Source organism: Aotus nancymaae, unplaced genomic scaffold, assembly GCF_030222135.1.
Source record: "Aotus nancymaae isolate 86718 unplaced genomic scaffold, 86718_ANA_hifiasm-v0.15.2.pri h1tg000029l, whole genome shotgun sequence".
NCBI classification, from domain to species: domain Eukaryota; kingdom Metazoa; phylum Chordata; class Mammalia; order Primates; family Aotidae; genus Aotus; species Aotus nancymaae.
Genome location: NW_026988442.1, coordinates 77,426,682 through 77,447,569, shown reverse-complemented (window position 1 = coordinate 77,447,569; position 20,888 = coordinate 77,426,682). Strand labels below are relative to the sequence as shown.

Sequence of the window (20,888 nt, the reverse complement as noted above, 5' to 3'; positions counted from 1 at the left end):
GTTCTGAGAGTCAAGAGTAGAAGAGCTATTGAGAATGACTTGAAATAGAGCCATTTTCAGGTCAAGGAGATGGTGGGGCTCACCTTGGGGTCCAGGTTTATTGGTAGCATCCTGTACTGGTGGGTTAAGCTTGTTAAAGGACCCTGGACGGATCAAAAGAAAACAAAGTTAGGGATTAGGAGGTTGTTACTAGCCTTCAGCAAGATTTTCCCTGAGTGTTATTAATGGTGTTCTTATTTAGGAAAATGTTGCTCATTTGAGAGCTGTTTGCTTCAGTACTTGGAGTTACTGCCAATGCTGGCTTTCTTCCAATCCTGGTAATCCTCCGAGGTTTCGCAAAGAAAGAAATGCTTTGTTTTGTTTTTCCCTTCTCCCCATGGGATAATTGGTTTATGTATAATTTAATTATTTTGTTAACCAGTTATCCTATCACAGCATACAAAAACAACCTTAAAAACCCACCTTCCAACTCTGTGCTAAGATGTTCATAATTGATTTTCCCACCATTATGGGTGTGAGTGTAACAGTGAAATTTCTTGCTAAAAGCTAAATTGGACTGACTGTGTTTTATATTTTCAGGAGTGCTCTTGGAGCCTTAGGAAGTAGTAGCCAGTGATTTAGAATCAGAAGAACTAAGATAAATGATCAATTTCAAAGAGGCCTTACAGTCTTGAGGATTCTGTAGGGAAGTCATATTTTTAAAAATCACCTGGGACTGTATTTTCATCACAGTCAATCTTGAAAGATTCTTCTTGCAGTGGCAGAGTGAGGAGGGAACTTTATCATATCTGGCCTCGCTCATGCCTCTCCTCTTAGTTGATTTTCTTTAGTCTTGTTTCATCTTTCCCTATCATGCTATTCATGGGAAAACTTTTCATCCTGGTGGGTGGCTGGTAAATTTGGTTATTTATTTAGCGTGAGGTTTATTGTAAATCTGTACCTTCCTTGCTCATCCTCACTCTCTGGGGGAGTAGGGGTGGGATGGGGTGGTGAGGTTAAAGATCTCACAATCAAGTCTGCAATCCATTTGAAGCCTTCATGTTATAAATATGCTTTATTGAGTCCATTTGCACAAATCTAATTGGAGCTAAATAATTCAGTCTGGCCTGAGAATACAAAGTACAGATGTGCATAATGCTACTGAGACCAGCTGAGGCTTCATCCACTTGCAGGCTTTTTCTCTGCTGTTTTTCCTCATTTTTCTCATTTGTGGAGCTGCAGATAATGCCTTTCATGGTCATGTTGTTGTCAGATCCCAGTAATTAGATCATAGGCCTCCGGCAAGTTGGTATTTTTTGTTTTTTATGAGTAAAAACCATTTCGACTTTCTTTGTGGGGAATCCTTTTGAGTCTCTGAATCATTCACAAGTATGGCAAGGTCTAATTTTATTCCATAAGAAGAAAAGAGATTATTTCACTTTTTCTATTTAGAGATTCCACCCTCCCCCCAAGCTTTGCTCCCCTCTGCTTATATCTTTGGGATCATCTGCAGTGGCAGATGGCTTTATGCAAATCAGGCCAATTACTTTGGTTATAGTAAAAATCACCTTGCATTATGAGTAACTTCCAGATTAGTGAAACTGACATGTTTCTTTGATAAGGTACCCAGACTCAGAGAGCAAACTATCTTGTGCTGACCCGTGAGGTTGTGGTCCCACACATGTCTCTGCCATCTTAGTGACCCCTTTAAGGACATTCCCTCACTCTCCTGCTCATTAATTTTTATAGGTCTACCTAGCCATAGAAAAATTATGTTCCATGCCTGTTTATTAGCCATATTTCATAATCTCATTATGTATTAGTAAAGGGTAATAATGCTATCTTCAAATTTTGTGGCTAGTTTTTACAGAGAACAGACATCAATATAACTTTAATGCATTCTTCTCATTTTTTTTTTGCCAGAAATTAAGTTGCCTAACAGTCTTTGATAACTTTTGCTGAAATAATTTCTATTGTCAAGTTCTTTTTTCCTTTCTCTTTCCTCCTCCCCTCAATTCTCTAAACCTTATGCATTGACAGAACAATCCATCTTCCAGAATGGCTCTCACAAGATCATCAAGGTTTTTTTTTTTTCTCCTCCTTTTATCTCTTTCTCAAATAGGTTTTACCACCTTGCTTTTTGAGATAGTGTGAATTGAACAGCAGAAAATGAGGGAAACCTTGACCAATTAGCCCTAAACTATCAGTGGCATTTCTGACTTGGTTAAAGGATTGAGTTCTGTGGCTCCAATGCCATTCAGTTTCCTTTCCAGATATGCCACAGCAGATAAGGATCATTCCTGTCTATTTGATAAATAGTCACAGAGACACCTTACATTCTCATTCCCCAGTGGCAGTGTTTCAGTCTTTTAACTTTCTGCCATTAGACTCCCTCTCCTTCTGGTACAGAGATGAGAAGATTAAATGACTAAGGAATTAATTGCTGTAAAGTACTTTGCAGGACAGATGTAAAGTATAATCTGTTTCTTCTGACCTTTGCTGCTGATTGTTTCATCTGAGAGGGCACTTATATCTGGAATACTAGCTTAAAAAGCATGGAAGTTTGGCTAATAATAAAAATAGCACATATTAATATAGTGCTCATTGTGTGCCAGGAACTGTTCTTGGTGCTTTGTGTGTATATTAATTTCATTATAGGTGAAGTGGCATACTTAGTGTCACTGATGTTTTTTAGGTTGAAAATTGGTGTCCTCATTTACCTTGGAGAGCAAAAAATCCCTACGAAGAAGCTGATCATAATTCATTGGTAAGTGATTTTGGAAAACTTTCTAGACTTGTATATTTAAGTCAGATGCCAAGTGATACATGTGGAATCTTTTAGAAATGTCAACCATAATCTGAAATAGTGTTACACTGAAAAGCTTCTGTCATTCATCTCTGTGGAAGTCTAGGTGACCAAATCAGTCAACCATTAGCATATGTTTGTTTATTGAGCAATTCTATGAGGGTTTCTAAATGATGGGCTACTGATATGAGTAAGACCTGGTGCCAAATGTGGAGGCCCTTAGAGATCTAATGAGGATGATGGTAAATAATGACCATCTCTGTCACAAATGCTGTAATATAGGCCTGTGGGAATTAATGAGGAAAAGGTCATTTTAGTCTGCAATGTGCAGGGTGGATTGCATAGTGAAGATAACACTGGAGCTGAATTTGAAATGATGAGTGAGTTTATATAAGGTCAAGGAGAAAAGGGTACTTCTCATATGGGAAAATGAGAGCATGGCAGTTTCAGGGAGTAGAGCATGCATGGTTCAGTGGGCCAAAGCCATAGGGGATTGGATAAGCTAGGCTGAAAATGAAATTGGGAAGGTAGAAAGGGGACTATGCAAGTATTTGTGTGCCCCATTAAAAGCGTAAGTATTGACCCTTTAGACCAGAGAGCAGCAAACTTCTGCAAAATACCCAGAGTAGTTATTAGTTTCATCTTTGCAGGCCGTATGGTCTCGTCACAACTACTCAATTCTGCCATTGTAGCACAGGGAACAGCTGTAGATGATATGTAAATGACGGGGCATGGTGGAGTTCCAGTAAAATTTTATGCACAAAAACAAGCAGGATTTAGCTCAAGAGCTATAGATTAGGGATCCCTGCTGTAAACCACAGGAGTCTTAGCATATTGTTTAGTCAAGAAGGGAAATGAAGCCGGGTGTGGTGACTCATGCCTGTAATTCCAGCACTTTAGGAGGCTGAGGTGGGAGGATTGCTTGAGGCCAGCAATTTGATACCAGCCTGGGCAATATATCAAGACCCCATCACTACCAAAAATTTAAAAACTGGCTGAGCGTGGTGGCGTGTGCCTATAGTTCCAGCTACTTGGAAGGCTGTGGTGGCAAGAGGATCGCTTGAGCCCAAGTTCAAGGCTCCAGTGAGCTGTGATCATGCCACTGCATTCCAGTGTGGGTGGGAATGCGAGACCCTATCTCAAAGGGGGGACAAAAGAAAGAGGTGAGTGTTTAGAATGAGCTATGGTGATAGTTGAAAAGGTAGATTCAGCATGTTTGAGATGTTCTGTGAAATAAATACTAGTTATTATTAGGTTTCTCTATTATTTCAATCACTGGTTGTATCTAGCTATATTATCCACATTAGGAAAAATATTCTTCCTGGCTTTTAAGTTACTCTGGTCTGAACTTTAAATTGTACTTAGTTGTGGCAGAAAAATAGTATTCTTGGCTCTTAAATTCCTTAGAAAATAATGAATTTTGGTTAGGACTGGGATAAAACTAAAAGATGAGCATTTATTTCCGTATTTAACTCTGTGGACAGAAAGAGGCTTTTTGGTAACTTCCACATTGTCAAACAGCCTGCTAAGAATTGACTTCAGTTTTCTTAGAAGTCTGCTGTCCTATGGTAGATCCAAGTGGCACAGTAAATTTGAGTGCTGAGAATTTCAAGGTACATCAAACACATTCATTATAAAAACTGCATTTTAACATAGCTCAGGGCTTTGTAATGCCTGTGCTACTTTTCTCAATTTCTAATTTTTTTAATCATGTCCCTTCCAGCAGATCAGCAGTCAGCAGCCTTTGCTTCAATTTGCAATCCTGAGACCTTAAAGTCAAAGCTGCAGCAGACAAGACTTACTTTTTAAGCTCTCAATTTAATTGACTAACCCTTTTAAGTTTTCAAATGTCACATCATGAGGACCATTATGCTTTCTGACTTTTTATTGTCTATTCATCTTATTAAATTTCTGTTGCTAGGCGGAAATTCGTACGGATTTTAATATTCTCTACAGTATGATGAAAAAGCATGAAGAATTCCGGTGGATGAGACTACGGATCCGGCGAATGGCTGACGCATGGATCCAGGCAATCAAGTCCCTGGCAGAAAAGCAGAATCTTGAAAAGAGAAAGCGGAAGAAAGTGAGTTTCTTATTAATTCAGTGCAGTTAGATTCCAGTTTTCTTTTAAAATTTGATTTTGCTTGGAAACAAGACTAAAAGAAATGTCATATCTCAAATGATATTCCCTCAGGGGGAATCTGCTCAGTCTCTTGTACAGCTGTTTTTGGGTTTTCCTTTCCCCACTTACAATACTCCTTCTTAGCAGGGTCTGGCACAAGTTTCTTGGGTGAATCCAAGTAGAATATCTGCCTGTAAGACTTTTCCTTTGACCCTGTCTTTGTCAGGGTATCAGGAAACTTTCCCCCATTTCTTTACCTGAATCCAACCTTTGAGAACTTCCTATTATATCATCATGACAATTTTATATTTTTGATGTTTTTCATCTCTGGCTTTTGGACAGCCAGTGAGTTGCATTGCTACTCTTCTGATTGGTCATTCTGCTTCTGCTCATAGGACAGAGAGAGAGAAATTTGAATAAATTTGAGCCAGTTTCTTTCTAGCTTAGGAGGAGATGCTTGGAAAACTTCTCCAATACCCCTGGGCTTAGAAGATTTTATGTCCTGTTAGCTATATGGTCTGACTTTAGATTAACTGTTCTGATTTCAGAATGGAGCAAAGTGAACTATTTGCTCCCACATCTAAAAAACGTAAAAATGAGTTTGGTATTCCTAATCCAACTAATTTGATATCTTTGAAAAAGAAAGTACAGATATATTTGCAGGACCTCAAGTCACAGTTTAATAGGTCCGTTTTGCCTAGATCTCTTGAATTTATGAGACAGCAGAACCAAACATTCTGTCACCAGATGGTCGTGTATGGAAGAGCATGTGTTCAGATGCTGAAGTTGGGCTGTAAAAAGAAATAAAGAATTTTTCTGTATATTCCTGTGGAATAACCTCAAGGATATATTGTTAGGTTAGGAAAAATAGAGAATAGTGTGCATGATTTTTAAGGGAGAGAGGGAATTTGTATCTATGTATACATAAAGATAGATACATACATTTGTTTCTTGCTCTTAGTTTGAAAATGTATTTTTCTTATTTTGAAAAGCTAAAATTAAAGGAGATGGTGATGATGGTTGCACAATAATATGAATATGCTTCATGCTACTGAACCATACACATTAAAATGGTAAATTTTATGTTAGGTGTATATTACTACAATAAGAAAAAAATGGTCAAATAAGGGGAGGTGGGATTAGTATGGAGAACACAGAAACCACCATAGAAACTAGACTTCTGAATATATCTGACTTTGTAGATTTGACACTGGAGTCATTTTATGTAAGTCTTAAATGAAATTTTATTGCCAAAAACTAAAAATTAGAAAAAATATAAAACAAATGAACTGAATATATATCCATCCAGTTTTGGTGGAAGCACACAGAAAAAGACTATTCTTAATGATTTTAGAACATAGTAAATACACTTCTGATGGGATGTCATAAAGCATAAAAAAAGTAAAAATATCTTAAAACCATTTTTATTAATCATGTAATATGTGATAGCATTGATAGTCTCATTCTGAATCCATTGTGAACACTGGAATAAAGGTGATGAGTAATTATATTAGTGTCATTGAGAAGTGGGATTTGCAGCGTGGAAGAGAGGAATTGGTGGATGGTAGGGTTGATGATGTTATGTAAAAACACTATCACCCTGAGTTTGAATTGGAAGCACCAGTCTGAACTCATGATCTGTTTGATCTTTGAGGAAAAACAAATTTCCTAGCTAGGGCCACTATAAGACCTATAGATAGTAATAAAATCGAGTCCCTTAAGCCCCACACTTTAGTCCCTAAATGCTATTTCTACTAGGTGGTATAAGAGGTTCTTGGAAAAATGGCTTATTAAGGTCCAAGACAGAAGTTGTACCTGCTGAGCCTAGAACAATCTTGTCAGGCGCATCTGTCTACCCATGTGCAGAGAAGCTATCTAAGAAGACTAGGGTCATGTCAAAAACTTAGGAGCCAGCTTGGATAGCCTCCCACAGACCCAGGTGGGACAACTGGATAGTCAGCAAGAGGAATAACCACAATTTTTTGAAGCATATCAAATATGCTTTGATGTTACAATGATTTTTTAAATTAAAAAACTTCATGGATCATCATTAGAGTATACTAAAGAACAAGTTTATTATTATTCTGAAAAACTGGTAAATGAAGAGAAAGAATCAAGTGTTTACCAGTCTCCTTCTAGACAAACCTTAGGATTACCTCGGGGTCACCAAATAGTTGATGAGGGGTAGTTTTTCTTTATAGATGTATTATTCCAGCTAATAAATAAAGAAGGAATGATCAAATATCATCATTTTGCAGGCCCTAATGGATTAATGGATCTAGGTAGTGACCATCAAGACCTACTAACATCCCAAAACAGAGACACAGATACATTGTTCCAGTACATTGTACTGAAACTGATGGAAGCCCACAGTCACAGTACCACCTATGAAGTGATATTGCTTAAAAAAAAAAAAAAAAAGAATCTCAATTTGATTGTTGTGTCTGTATTACTTACTTACCATAATACAAAGGACAGAAGAATCTTATACCCTGAGATTACAAGCAAAATCAGGAGTGTTGATGACTGAAAATAAAACCCAGATTTTTTGATAAATAAATCATAGCAGTCCCTACCCCCACCACCAAATAAGTTGACGGGAGGCTGTATCGGTTAAAAGAGGCTAAGAGACATATGAGACAATTATTATATATGCCCTCTGACTCTTGAATCACACAGCTGCACTGAGAAAAAATAAAGGGCAGTTGAAGAAGTATGAACATTAACTGGATATCAGATGATGTTAAGGAATTACTAGCTTTTTTAAGGGATAATAGTGATGTTCAGGTTAGATTTTTCAAGTGAAGATTTGTTCCTTTTAGAGATACATACTGGAATATTTACAGATGAAAGGATGTCTAGAATTTGCTTTGAGATAATGTAGAGGGGTTGGGAGAAAATGAGGGTATAGATTAAGATTTGTCCTGCATCAATAATTGTTGAAGTTACATGATGAGTACCTTGGTATTGACTATATTGTCATGTTTGCAATTCTATGTGTTTGAAATTTTCCATAGTAAGAGGTTAGAAGTATTTTCACTGTAGATAAAAGACCAATAGTGTTAAAAAATATTGTCCTGTCTTACCTTCCTTTAATCCCGATTTTACAAATATACTGTACTTTTAGAAGGTGGGATTATCTTTCCATTCCTTATACTAATAGCCATACCAAGGGCTGCAGTGATGTTATTTCTCTAAAACCACAATGAAAAATGATTTCCTTTGTACCTTCTAGAAAAACAGCATTCCCCACACTGAGAATTTGCTAGGGTGTAAGCATGACTTTGGGATTGGTTGATCACTTCTTGGTGCATTACTGTGCATTCCGTATGTGGTTCAGTGTGAATCAGTATATGCCTTTTTGTTTTCCAGGTCCTCGTTCACCTGGGACTCCTGACCAAGGAATCTGGATTTAAGATTGCAGAGACAGCTTTCAGTGGTGGCCCTCTTGGTGAATTAGTTCAATGGAGTGATTTAATTACATCTCTGTACTTACTGGGCCATGACATTAGGATTTCAGCTTCACTGGCTGAGCTCAAGGAGTAAGGAGATTACTTTTCAATTTTAAAATCAGAATACAAAAAAGAAATTGTAAACTCTTAAAATATTACCTCTATTAGTGTGTAATTTTTTTGTGGAGGAAAATGAAAGTGATAATTCACTAAACAGGAGATAAGAAGATTATTTTCAGGAGCTAAATACATACACTGTGAAAAGGATAATATGTTTTCGTTGTAGCTGAAGGCTCCAGAGGCTTCATAAATGAATGCCAGAAAATTCAAACTAAGGAGCTTATTCTTTGCTATTACAGGTGCTTCCAACATCTGTAGCACAAAACATTATTGACTTTCCTAATTCCCTGTCTCTTGCTGAAATTCATACCACTGCCTACTCAACATCAAATCTTTCTAAATCTTAAAACAGGGCAGGTTTCTTGTTTGTAATTTAATTTGGATAGAATAAATTTCCTGAAAGCTCTTAGCCAATCCTTTTTCAATTAGCGAACTTGAAGCTGAATCTATTAACTCTACCTCGGTTTTCTATTTCACTGAAATTTGCTTCTAACTCCAGCCCTCCTGTAATCCCTTCTGTATTGGCATAGCTGGCTGAACAGAGACGCTTCCATCCCCTGTACTCCCTTAGGATAACTTCTCGTGGAGACTTCCCACCCAACAGTCAGGTTACCATGTTGCTGTATGTCATATATTTCCAGAAGAAATACCTTGAATGAACATTCTAGAGTTCATTGAGATGAGAGACATGTTAAAAGAATATATGGTGGCTCACACCTGTAATCCCAGCACTTTAGGAGGCCAGGGCACATAGATCACTTGAGACCAGCTTGGCCAACATGGCGAAACCCTTTCTCTACTGAAAATACAAGAATTAGCTGGGTATAGTGGCACATGTCTGTAGTCCCATCTACTCGGGAGGCGGAGGCTACGGAGAGCCAATATCATGCCACTGTACTCCAGCCTGGGTGACAGAGCAAGACTCTGTCTCAAAAAAAAAAAAAAATACATTGAGTAAACAATCTATAAAGTAGCTGCATTTATACAGCTAGCAGTCACTCATCTGGTGCTTTCTGTGGGCTAGTTTTGATATGGGACATACAGAGATGACCAACGTGTGATCAAGGAGCTTCCAATCTTTTGATCATTACAACTAATATATTACATAAAAATTACACTAATTCCAGTGCTGTTAGTTCTAATTGAGGTGTGCGTGGTTGCTAGAATGTAAGCACTGGGATTGCAGGATACTGAGTATTGTTCACCACTGTGTAGTGGGCACCTAGATAGTGCCTAGCATGTGATGAATACTTGCATAACTATTTATGGAATGAATGAGTGAAGGAATAAATACGTGAATGAATGAGTGCGTAGGTAAATAAATAGAGTACTGTGGTAGTACCAGGAACAAGTACTGCCTGGGGAGGTCAGGAAAGGTATGTTAGGGATTTATCAGTCAGACTTAATTTGATGGTCAAGGGGAAATCTCTTTAGTATGTCCTCACTTAACATTGTTGATAGGTTATTGGAAACTAGGACCTTAAATGAAATTATGTAAAATGAAACCAATTTTTTTCGTCAACGTTATAACCAGTGATTTGAAGGAAATGACTTTATTGGAGGGCCTGCTATATGACGTTTTGTTTAAAGTCCTAGTTTTCAGGAACCTATTGATGACATTAAGTGAGAACTTTAGTAGTCTTAATTCACAATGGGGTCAGGGCTAGATGTGTTTTATTTAAGAAGATAATTGTGGAAGCAACATAGAGCAGTGGTATTTAAATATATCTGTAGTTTAGAACCACCTGGAGATCTTTGTATTTATTTTTTGACTTTGGGGAATCTTTTTTAAATTCTACAGACCATGCCACAGGCTAATTAAATCACAACACTTGCGGGTAGGACATAGCCATAAGTATTTTTCGATGTCTCTAGGTAATTTCATTATACAGACAAGTTTGGGAAACACTGAACATAGGGTGGGCCAGAGATCAGAAAACTATGGCTCAGCAGGCCAAATCAGCCTTCTGTCTTTTTTTGTAAATAAAGTTTCATGGGAACACAGCCATGCCTATTGTTATAGCTGTCTTCATTCCACAACGGGAGGCTGAGCCAATTGTGACTGAGAATTTATGACCAGCAATGATGAATGTATTCACTGTCTGGCCCTTAACAAAAAGGGTTTTCCAACTCTTGGGGAAGAAACTGGTTGTGCAGAACCTAGTTCTTTGATAAACAGGGGAGAGGATGGAAGGTGGCTGATGTGGTGGTAGTACAGAGCTGTAGAGTGGAGTCCTGTTGTGACTCTTGTCCTTTGAAGCAGGATGCCCATAATTTGGTGAAGGATTATTGTGGGGTGTGGGCAGGGATAAGAAGCAAAAGTCATGACTGATTAGTGAGTGGATGGAAAGTGTGATTTTGTACACTTGTGCTCAGATGGATGCATGGGTAGGGGAAAGGGTGATAAAAAACTGCAAGCCATAGTGCTAGTTCTGTAATACAGTCAAGCTAGGAGGAAAAATTTGACATAAGAGAAAAAGTTAGGGAACAGTATGAGACAAGTAGAAAGAAGTTAATACTATAGAGGCTACAAATTGAGGACTTTCAGGAAAAGGGGAGGGGAAGGTTAGTAAGGTTGCTAAGTAACAGGGCCTGGGGGAGAAAAATAAGTTATTGAGTATCTGGTATGCATTAGGCACTTTCTATTCAATAGCTCATTTAACCTTGTGAAGAACTTCAGTGTTCTTTGCATCTAGTCCTTCTTTCCTAGAAGATGAGCAAAGACAGATTGAGAGAGATTAGGTAACTTATTTAAGGTCTCATAGTTGCTACATAGTGGTGATGGAGTTAGACCTAAATCTTCCTTGATTTCAAAGACTGTGTTCTTATGCCACCATTTGCTTTTGCAAGAGTCAGAATCAGTGTACTGGGTTGGCCTTAATGGATGGAAATAATTTATACAGGCAGCAGATTTGAAAGGGCCATGCTGTCATCTCTAATAAGGATTTTTGGGGTGGCATTAGCCCATTAAAGTTGCTAAGTTTATTACCTTTTAAGTAAATGATTTTTCTCTTTTTTTCTCCCCTTTCTTTTGCTGTTTCTCTAGAATCATGAAGAAGGTTGTAGGAAACCGATCTGGCTGTCCAACTGTAGGAGACAGAATTGTTGAACTCATTTATATTGATATTGTAGGACTTGCTCAATTCAAGAAAACTCTTGGACCATCTTGGGTTCATTACCAGTAAGTGCTGCATGGTATTCTGACCTAAGTTTTTTTTTCCCCCCTGTCCTTAACAAGGGTTGCATGGTTCAGGTAGAAAAAGCTTATCAAATAATATCTTTTCAGCTGTATGGAGTGTGTTGCTCATTCCTAATTAAAATTCAGATTCTCAGTGACTTTGTACTTTCTATGGCTATTCATTATTTTCATTGATTTCTTAAGAATAGAAAACAAATGTTCAACCTCTTTTCTGTCTTGAGTAATATTCTTAGCCTTCCTCTCAGTATGCGTATGCCAGTGTCATCTGTTTAATCAAATATCAATTTTGATAAAACATGTACAGTGTCATTTCTTGTGGTCCATGGGTTTTAGATCATGATTCATTTTTCTTACCCTTTACTTGATCAGTATTCTTGTCATTCCTAGAAGGGATATCTGGGAATACCCTGTCTGAATGCTGGGGTCTTGCACTTTTTAAGATAAGCCCATGATTAACATAACTTTGTTGCATGTGTACTCTGTGCAGTCTTTATTATTTAGTAGAATAACTCAGTGTTTCTCTGAGTGTAGGTTTGGGACCACGATTTAGTATTTGAAACACTTTTACCTGGTATGCAAACATGGCAATAAGTCACACTGATTATATAATTAAATTTATTAATTTTCCATTTTCTTTCAGTCTTTCTGGGAAAAGATACAGTTTGTTGCTACTAGATCTCCAACACTACTTTTAATGCATGCCTTTTTAACAATGTGAGAGTAGCTGTAGAGTCTGAGCCTTCAGCAGGCAAAAGTATCTATTCTGAATTTTAAAATATTTCCTAAACGTTATATGCTTTTTTCTTGTTATCTTGCATTTGTTGCAGTCCATACTGGGTTTCATATATGGTCTTTAAAAGTTTCCTTTAAAAAATAAATTTTAAAAGGTGAATAAACTTAAATATATTTAATAATTTAAATGATACGTAAATATTTTTAAAAAACCTAAAAACTTACTGTGGGCCAAAATAGTGCTCTACCTTTTGCATTAGTTTTTTTTTCTTTTTTCTTTTGCTTGTTTCTTGAAATGTTTATGAAAGTAGAGCTGTTGTTTTCTACCATTTTGTGAACGGCAAACATCTGATAAATGTGCAAAGGAATCTACGCAGTACGGGCTTCCCTTGACTCACATATTCTTGCTATTAGGAAGAGTTGTTTGGGTGGAAAAATACTCTCAGTGGTAGTATTTAGGTCTATTAAAAAAGGAAAATTTTGTTATTAAAATGGTCACCATTGATTGGTATTTGACTCTAGTTGGATGCAAAGGCACCATCTCAGAGGGGGTTTTATGGATGAGTGTAATGTTTATCTGCCTTTCTTTAATAAATCATCTGTGTTAGTGATATTACCTGGCAGGAGGTCTGTTAGTGCTTTAGCTTTACAGTCTTTGTGGTGGGATGAAGCGAAGATTCCATTAAAAGCCAACTCAGGTGCTCTTGGAAGTTTCTTGCCAATTTATTTCCCCTTTAAAAATTAGAAATTGTCAGGGCTCTATATTCATTTTAGTTGTTGGTACGTACTCCATTAAATGTAATGTTGTTACCTGATCTTTCAGTTAGGAGCAAACCCTTGAGGCCTGTTGGAAAAATAATTGTAAATTTTGTGCAATTTACATAGGGTCCTAGGAAATTCAATTAAACATTCATTAAATGCGTACACACAAGTAGTGTTCTGCTAGGTACTGCAAAACTCCTACCCATTTTACTTCCTACAAGGCCTTTGTTGAAGGACATACAAGAAAGTAAGTCCCAAATATGCCATGTTTTATGTCAAAAATCAAATTAGAAATTAGGGCATGGCAAGGAACTCCTGAGCATCCATTTCATAGTAGTGTGGCTGAGGGCAAAGAGAAGGTTCCAGGAGTTATTTGGCATTGCTGCTGCGATCCCTGTTAACAGGAAGGCAAGCTGCCTTGGGCATCAAAACAAATAGCTTTTTTTTTTTTTTTTTTTTTTTTTGAGACGGAGTTTCGCTCTTGTTACCCAGGCTGGAGTGCAATGGCGCGATCTCTGCTCACCACAACCTCCGCCTCCTGGGTTCAGGCAATTCTCCTGCCTCAGCCTCCTGAGTAGCTGGGATTACAGGCACGCGCCACCATACCCAGCTAATTTTTGTATTTTTAGTAGAGACGGGGTTTCACCATGTTGACCAGGGTGGTCTCGATCTCTTGACCTCGTGATCCACCCACCTCGGCCTCCCAAAGTGCTGGGATTACAGGCTTGAGCCACCGCACCCGGCACAAATAGCTTTTTAAGTCATTAGTCTGCTTGTGAGACTCCAGACACAGAGACATTAGAGGGAAAGCGTAAATATTAGCAACACATTATGAAAATACTTGCAAAACACACAGATCAGGATGTGATTGAAGAAGGAAAACTGTAATGTTAAACCTTCCATGTTGTAGACAAACTTCAGTCTCCGTCTCTGCTTTATAAATCAAACCTAGGTAAGCTAGAAAATATACAGTTCCCAAGCCAAAGCCTCAAGTAAAAGGATGTCAAATTAAAAATTTCTGAGAAACATCTGATGACTCCATTCCTCTTTCAGGAAGAGCCCAACACCACATAACTTACATCTAGGCACTGCAAAGTCCAGGCTTTCCCTCTCTGGTCAGCTTGTATTTGACTTGTGTGGCCTGCCTGCCTTGCTTTTCTTCTCTTCTGTGTCTTAACAAATGGTAGTGATCTCTAATGAGAAAACTAGCACACAGAAATGACAATGTATGAATATACTTACTAGAAAATTCAATCTCATGTTTGGATTTTTTTCCCCTGAATCATACATTGAAGTGAAAATAAAAGTTGAAAGAATGCCTTTCTGAAAGTAGAAAAAAACTGAGCCAGATTTTCAAAAGTTAGTGCCATCATCTGATTCTAAAATGTGGGTTTCAGTCTTTACTTTTATGCTTCTTAGTCTTCTAAAAGTTATTCAGAAGTATTATTGATACGTAACAGGGAAAGAGAGCTGCTTTTATTGGCAATCCACAAAAATATTTAATTTACATCAAGTATTTTGAAAGTCAGTTATGAAATGTTATCAAAATCAGTAAGTTTTGTTTTGGGATTGATTCCTTTGTTCCAATTGGTTGTTCTTTGTGCACTCCAGAGCAGTGGTCAGAAAAATTTCTCTGAAAAGAGCCAGCTACTAAATATTTTAAGCTTCATAGGCCCTATATGCAGTCGCTGCAGCTACTCAGCTCTGCTGTTGCAGGATGAAAGCAGCCATAGACAGTAGGTAAACAACAGAGTGTGGCCGCGTTCCAATAAAATTCTTATTTTTGAACATGGAAATCAGAATTTCATATAATTTTTACATGTCACAAAAGATTCTTTAAAAGCCATTTAAGGATGTAAAGCTCATTCTAAGTTCACAGACCATACAAAAATAAGTGGTAGACCCGATTTGGCCCTGTTTTATGACTTTGGTGGAATAGCAAACAAAACATCTTCCTTTGTATTTCTTCAAGCTCTAGGAGAAAGCAAATAAAGTTCTATTATTATCAAATATATTAAAAATACCATTGCCTACTAAATGAGATTCTAAGCTTAATGTAAAGTCAAATACTCTAATTGATGAAAACGTTGAATGATTCCTCCTAGAGGTAACACATGTCATATGCTTTAAGCAGAATAAGACTTCTATAGATGGTAGTTCTTTGTTTCTTCAGCATCTGTTGATTAGACACTTAACTGTGTGCTCAGCTCTGGCCAGGTGCTGGGGGTACAGCAGTGAACCTGGCAGTCCCCAGTTCAAGTTGTCATAGAACTTTTTGTTTTGCTGGTAGTTGAGTGATCCTCTATAATTAGTCACCTGATGTGAAGCAAATCATATCTGCTGTGTGATGGCTCAGTCTCTAAAGTCACACATGTAGATGTTTGGTACACAAGCTATTCTAAAACATCTCAATTCTTGTCTGGTGCTGCTTCTATTTAAAAGGATTTGTCTATTTTTAATAGTCCTGAAGGAAGGGTTAGAACTTTTACCTTTCAACTTGGGGGACAAGTATGTAGTGTTACACACTTTGCTTCTTTCCTTCAGGTGCATGCTCCGAGTCCTCGATTCATTTGGTACTGAACCCGAATTTAATCACGCAAATTATGCCCAGTCGAAAGGCCACAAGACACCCTGGGGAAAATGGAATCTAAACCCTCAGCAGTTTTATACCATGTTCCGTGAGTATTCATGTTTCATGCATGCTTTCCAGAATGCCACCAAAGATAGATGGGAAAATTAACTAGCCGCCATCTATTTTGGGTTATGATTCTCAGGACCGTTAGCTGTAGGAGAGAGAGAGAGAGAGAGAGAGAGAGAGAGAGAGTGAGAGAGTGTGTGCGTGCGTGCGTGTGTGCGTGTGCCCACCCGCGAGAGCTGTTGAACCTTTTCCTTGGGAATTACTGAATTTGTTTTTTTGTTTTTGTTTTTTTAGTTGAAATCAAAAGGCCACATGAATGTTTTTTGAAAAGCCTTGGAAATGTTCTGGAGAAAAATGTTCAATACAGAGTATCATTAGAAACTATTTGGGAAAGGACTTTGCAATGACTTTCAATTGTCGAGCACTAAACACATTTTATGCCACATAGATGCTGTTGAGGGTACACTGTGTCCCTAGTGAAGGGCTAAGTCTTCCACGCAGATCTATTTTCCACATAGTTAAACCTTAATTATTTAAGCATCAAACTTTTTTTAAAAAGTTAGCTTTTTGAAACTGGAACTGTTTTAAACTCAGTTTTGTATTTTACTGACTTCTTAAATCCTAGGCCCAGAATGAAATTTTACTTTCTCTTGCTGACTTGGTGTCATTGTCTGCAGTAGGCAATGATCATTTCATGAACCAATATAGTAAGAATAACACGCCAAATGATGATGAATTAACTGGCCACGGATGCTAGGCTCTTAGACGTTTTCTGTTTCTATAGTGTTATTTTCACACTTTTACCATTTCTTCCTGCTGCTGCCTGTTTACCTGATACTTGTCTCATTTCTAATTAGCTAAGGACTGTGAACCCAAATACCACATTTGATAGTGTTTGTGACAAAAATGAATTTATTTTATAAGTCAATAGGCCTTAGTGATGAGATGAAGTTCTATTCCAGAAGTGAAAGGCCATATGAGAGAGTTAATTTGGATGATGAGAGAATTCCTGTTTTCTAAAATTACCACAATAATTTTAATCCGGAGATTTCCACTCTTAACTTCTGAGATGACTCTGTTTGCTTTGTTTTTTTTTTTGAGACGGAGTTTCGCTCTTGTTACCCAGGCTGGAGTGCAATGGCGCGATCTCGGCTCACCGCAACCTCCGCCTCCTGGGTTCAGGCAATTCTCCTGCCTCAGCCTCCTGAGTAGCTGGGATTACAGGCACGCGCCACCATGCCCAGCTAATTTTTTGTGTTAGTAGAGACGGGGTTTCACCATGTTGACCAGGATGGTCTCGATCTCTTGACCTTGTGATCCACCCGCCTCGGCCTCCCAAAGTGCTGGGATTACAGGCTTGAGCCACCGCGCCCGGCCTGCTTTGTTGAACCAAGATCCAAAACACCTCTTCCTAACCTTCTCTTCATGTGGTTGCCCCTCCCCATTGTATGCAGCTACTTGAAGGTGACCCCTGTGTCACACTCACTAAATGTCTCAGCATTGGACTAATCTTTGTCTATTAGGCTTGAGAAGGGAGAATTAATAATGGAGAGTAATGTTAAAAATCAACTCATGCTTAAGTGTTCTTGTAAGCTCAGATTTGTGAGAATGTGTTGTATGCTTCATAAACATTATTGTTCCTGAATCTCTATCTCCCTGCTATTACACACTGTCCCTGGGGCACAGTTCATGGGTCGAATTGATTTTCGGCACAGTAGGTGACAGATGGCTTTCAGCATGGTGAGATTGCTCAGAGTTTGCATGGTTTGACTTTGCTGTGTAACTTTGAGGGGATGGGATAAGGTGGCACAGAATAGCCTAAGAAGTGACCTGTGTGTTAAACCAAGTGAAATAAAACAGTAACTCTGTCCAAAGTGACTAAAACTGCTGAATGATATGGCAGGTGTGTGTCCTACAAGAGATGGAGTTTCCAGGGAGTAGAGAAGGGAGATTTTTTTCCTAGAAAACGTAAAGTTCTATTTTAGAATGTTGGAATTCAGAGTCCTGAAAACCTGTTGTTCTCTGTGGATGGAGAATTTCAGCAGTATTGGTTGAAATTGAAAGAAATTCACTGCTTAAAATGTAACTGAGGACAAAAACATGAATTAATATCTGTTAACCTGGGAAGGGGATGAGTTTCCCAACCATGACTCAGAATTCAGCAGAGATCAAGGAAAATTGATATGTTTGACTATATTTTAGAAAAAAGAAGAACTTGTGTGGCGAAACAACAACCAGTAACACCATAAGCAAAACATATCACAGAGGACTAAATTCACTATAGACATACCTACATGTATATACACACATACACACACACATGTATACACACACACACGTATACACACACACAAATTAGGAGAAAAAGTACCATATTCCAGTAGAAAAATGGGAAAAGGCTATTAACAGTTTAGAGGAAAGAGAAATTTACTGCTCTTAACATATGAAAAGATGTTAACCTCATTTACAGTAAGAGAAATAAATTTTTAAACTGCACCAAGATACCACGTCCCATATACAGATTGGAAGAAATGCAAAAGTTGAACAGCATAGCTGTTCTGATGGTGCAGTGAGCAAAACCAGTCCTCTTCTACCCTAGTGGTTAGAATGCAGCATGGTACTAACCCAATGGGAAGGGTGTTTTTCAGGATTTAGCAAAACTGCCTCTGCATTTTCTTTCTCCAACTAAGCACCTCATATCTAGGAATGTATCCCAAAGATAATGAGCAAAATCAAGATAGAGCATGTGCACAAGGGCGTTTAGTGCAGCACTATTTGTAGCAGGAAGCAACAAGAAACAACCCAAGTAATTATCATAGGGGACGGAGTGAATAATATGGTCCATTAATAGAGTGAAGTACTACATAGCTATAAGAAGAAATGAGGAAGGTTTCCACTCTAGGAGGAGCATGTCTAGGATAGTTTAAGTGATAAAAGCCAACATGCAGGACAGTGTAGAGCTACTCCCTTTTATATTTGTCAGATATAGAGGAAGAATGTGTGTGGGCATGTTAGTGTATATGAATAAGCATATATTTCCAAAAGAAACAAAGGATAAATGAATGAAAGTGATTGCCATTGGATAAAGTGATTGCCATTGGATAAAAGTATCCAATGGGACTAGAAGGTTGATGTCTCTTAATGTTCCTTATTTTAACTTTAGGACCATGTAAATATTTTACCTAATTTAAAAAGAGAAATACTCCAAAGAATTCAAATTAGGATCTTGGAGAAATATTTGCACATTCATGTTTGCTGTGGTAGTATTCCAAATAGCCAAGAGGTGAAAGCACCCCAAATATCCATCTGCACAAGTGGATAAAGAAAATGTAGTAAACGTATGCTTGGAATATTATTTAGCCTTAAAAAAAGGAAATCCTGTCATATGCTAGAACATGGATGAACCTGAAGGATATTATGCTAAATGGAATAAACTAGTCACAAAAGGATGAATATCATATTATTCCATTCATAAAGTATCTAGAGTAGTCAGAAATCATAGAAGCAGAAAGTGGAAAGGTGGTTTCTGGTGCGAGCTGCATCCCGTGTTGCACAAGGGTTCAAAGACCTAAGAGGGAATGGTGGGGGATAAAGAAAGACACAAACAGAAACATAGAGAAAGCAGGGCCAGGTGGTCCAGGAGAATGAGGATGTGAGTCTCTCCGGCCCCAATCTGTCTCAGGGTACTTTATTTTATATATTTACAAAGCACATAGCAGAAGGAGGGTGCAGTTACTTAGAACAGCCTGTGGTTATTATTCTCATGCTTCAGGTAACAACTATCTTGCAGCAAGGTCAGTGAAAGCTGGTTATCTCTCTAGGCCTGTCTCTGTTCTACTCTGAGACATACACTTGCTCCTATTATGGTTTCACTTCTCTGGAGTTCGCCCAAAGTTCACAACAGCCTTGCTGCTGATTCCCCTAGACGGGGTGGGCAACTCTGGCTCTCTACTGTGGTTACCTAGTTGGGAGGAGGAATTAGTGTAATCATTATGGGGTGTTAGTATTGCAAGATGAAAAAGTTCTGAAGATCTGTTGCATACCAGTGTGAATATACTTAACACTTCTGAACACTTTAAAAAGGTTAAGATAGTAAGTTTAGTGTTACTTGTCTTTTACCACAATAAAAATCCAAATAAAAAAAGCATTCACTAAAAATCGAAAACAGATCGAGAGAAACCAGCTGTATGCATCAGGTAGGTGTTAACTTTTCATACAGAGAAGATGATTACTTAAGTGACTTTAAAAGACAATCTTTTGACTGTACAGTTGTAGTGGGAAATACTTATATTGTTACTTGAAACTGTTACGGTATGTTGTAGGAACCAAGATCTTGAGTATACAAAAAGAGGGGAGTACTTGAAGATTCTGGATTCCAGAATGATACACCAAACAAGAAAGCTCCTCAAAGTGTAGGGTCACCTTCACAGATTGCTAGGATACCACCTTATTACTGTTAAAAAAAAAAAAAAAAAAAAAGCCCCTTTGATCATGCCTTTCTAGGACAATTTATATTTGAAGATAATCAAATAGCTGATGAGAGAAAGTCAGTAATCATGGAGAAATCACAGCTAATAAATGCAAAAGAAATGAAGATTTAGAAATGAGCATTATAAAATTCCTGATGAGACAGTAGAGCGAAACAGTCGTCATCAGTGGTTGTTAAATCCATCAAGTAACAGGTTGTTGGAAAACTTTCTCATGGATGAGGCTGACTTGAATGGAGGAAATACGGAAATGAAGAGGTAAATGAAGCAGTTTGAGACCTTTATCCTAGAAAGATGTGTCTTAGCTGAAAAACTTGCAGCAACAACAACAAAACAGTTCCGGCACCCTGGTTTCCAGCGCCTGCGCACAGTGAACTTGGATGCATCCTTGCAAGAGGGTCCCTTTCTTCCCATGTGATGAAGGCCTGGTGTCCAGCCCAACTAAGTCCTTCTCATAGAACCCTCCATTCCTTTGCCCTTTGGTTCAGTGTGGCTGTTGCAGTGGTCTGAAGAGAAAGACCATTCCTTTGAATATCAAATGTCAAAAGATATGTATATATCTTTTTGATTTTTCAAAAGTGAAACAAATTT

At 38.0% G+C, this 20,888-nt stretch overlaps 1 protein-coding gene across 2 annotated transcripts in view; it reads left to right on the top strand.

Annotated features, from left to right (window-relative positions):
- The window catches only part of MGAT5 (alpha-1,6-mannosylglycoprotein 6-beta-N-acetylglucosaminyltransferase), a 272,711-nt gene that overhangs the window by 159,411 nt on the left and 92,412 nt on the right, over positions 1-20,888 (top strand). For both annotated transcript variants that reach the window (XM_012468426.2, XM_012468427.2), the window contains exons 6-10: positions 2,675-2,746; positions 4,707-4,868; positions 8,280-8,449; positions 11,526-11,660; positions 15,717-15,850. In XM_012468426.2, coding sequence (XP_012323849.1) covers positions 2,675-2,746; positions 4,707-4,868; positions 8,280-8,449; positions 11,526-11,660; positions 15,717-15,850 — 673 coding nt within the window. The remainder of the gene's footprint in view (positions 1-2,674; positions 2,747-4,706; positions 4,869-8,279; positions 8,450-11,525; positions 11,661-15,716; positions 15,851-20,888) is intronic.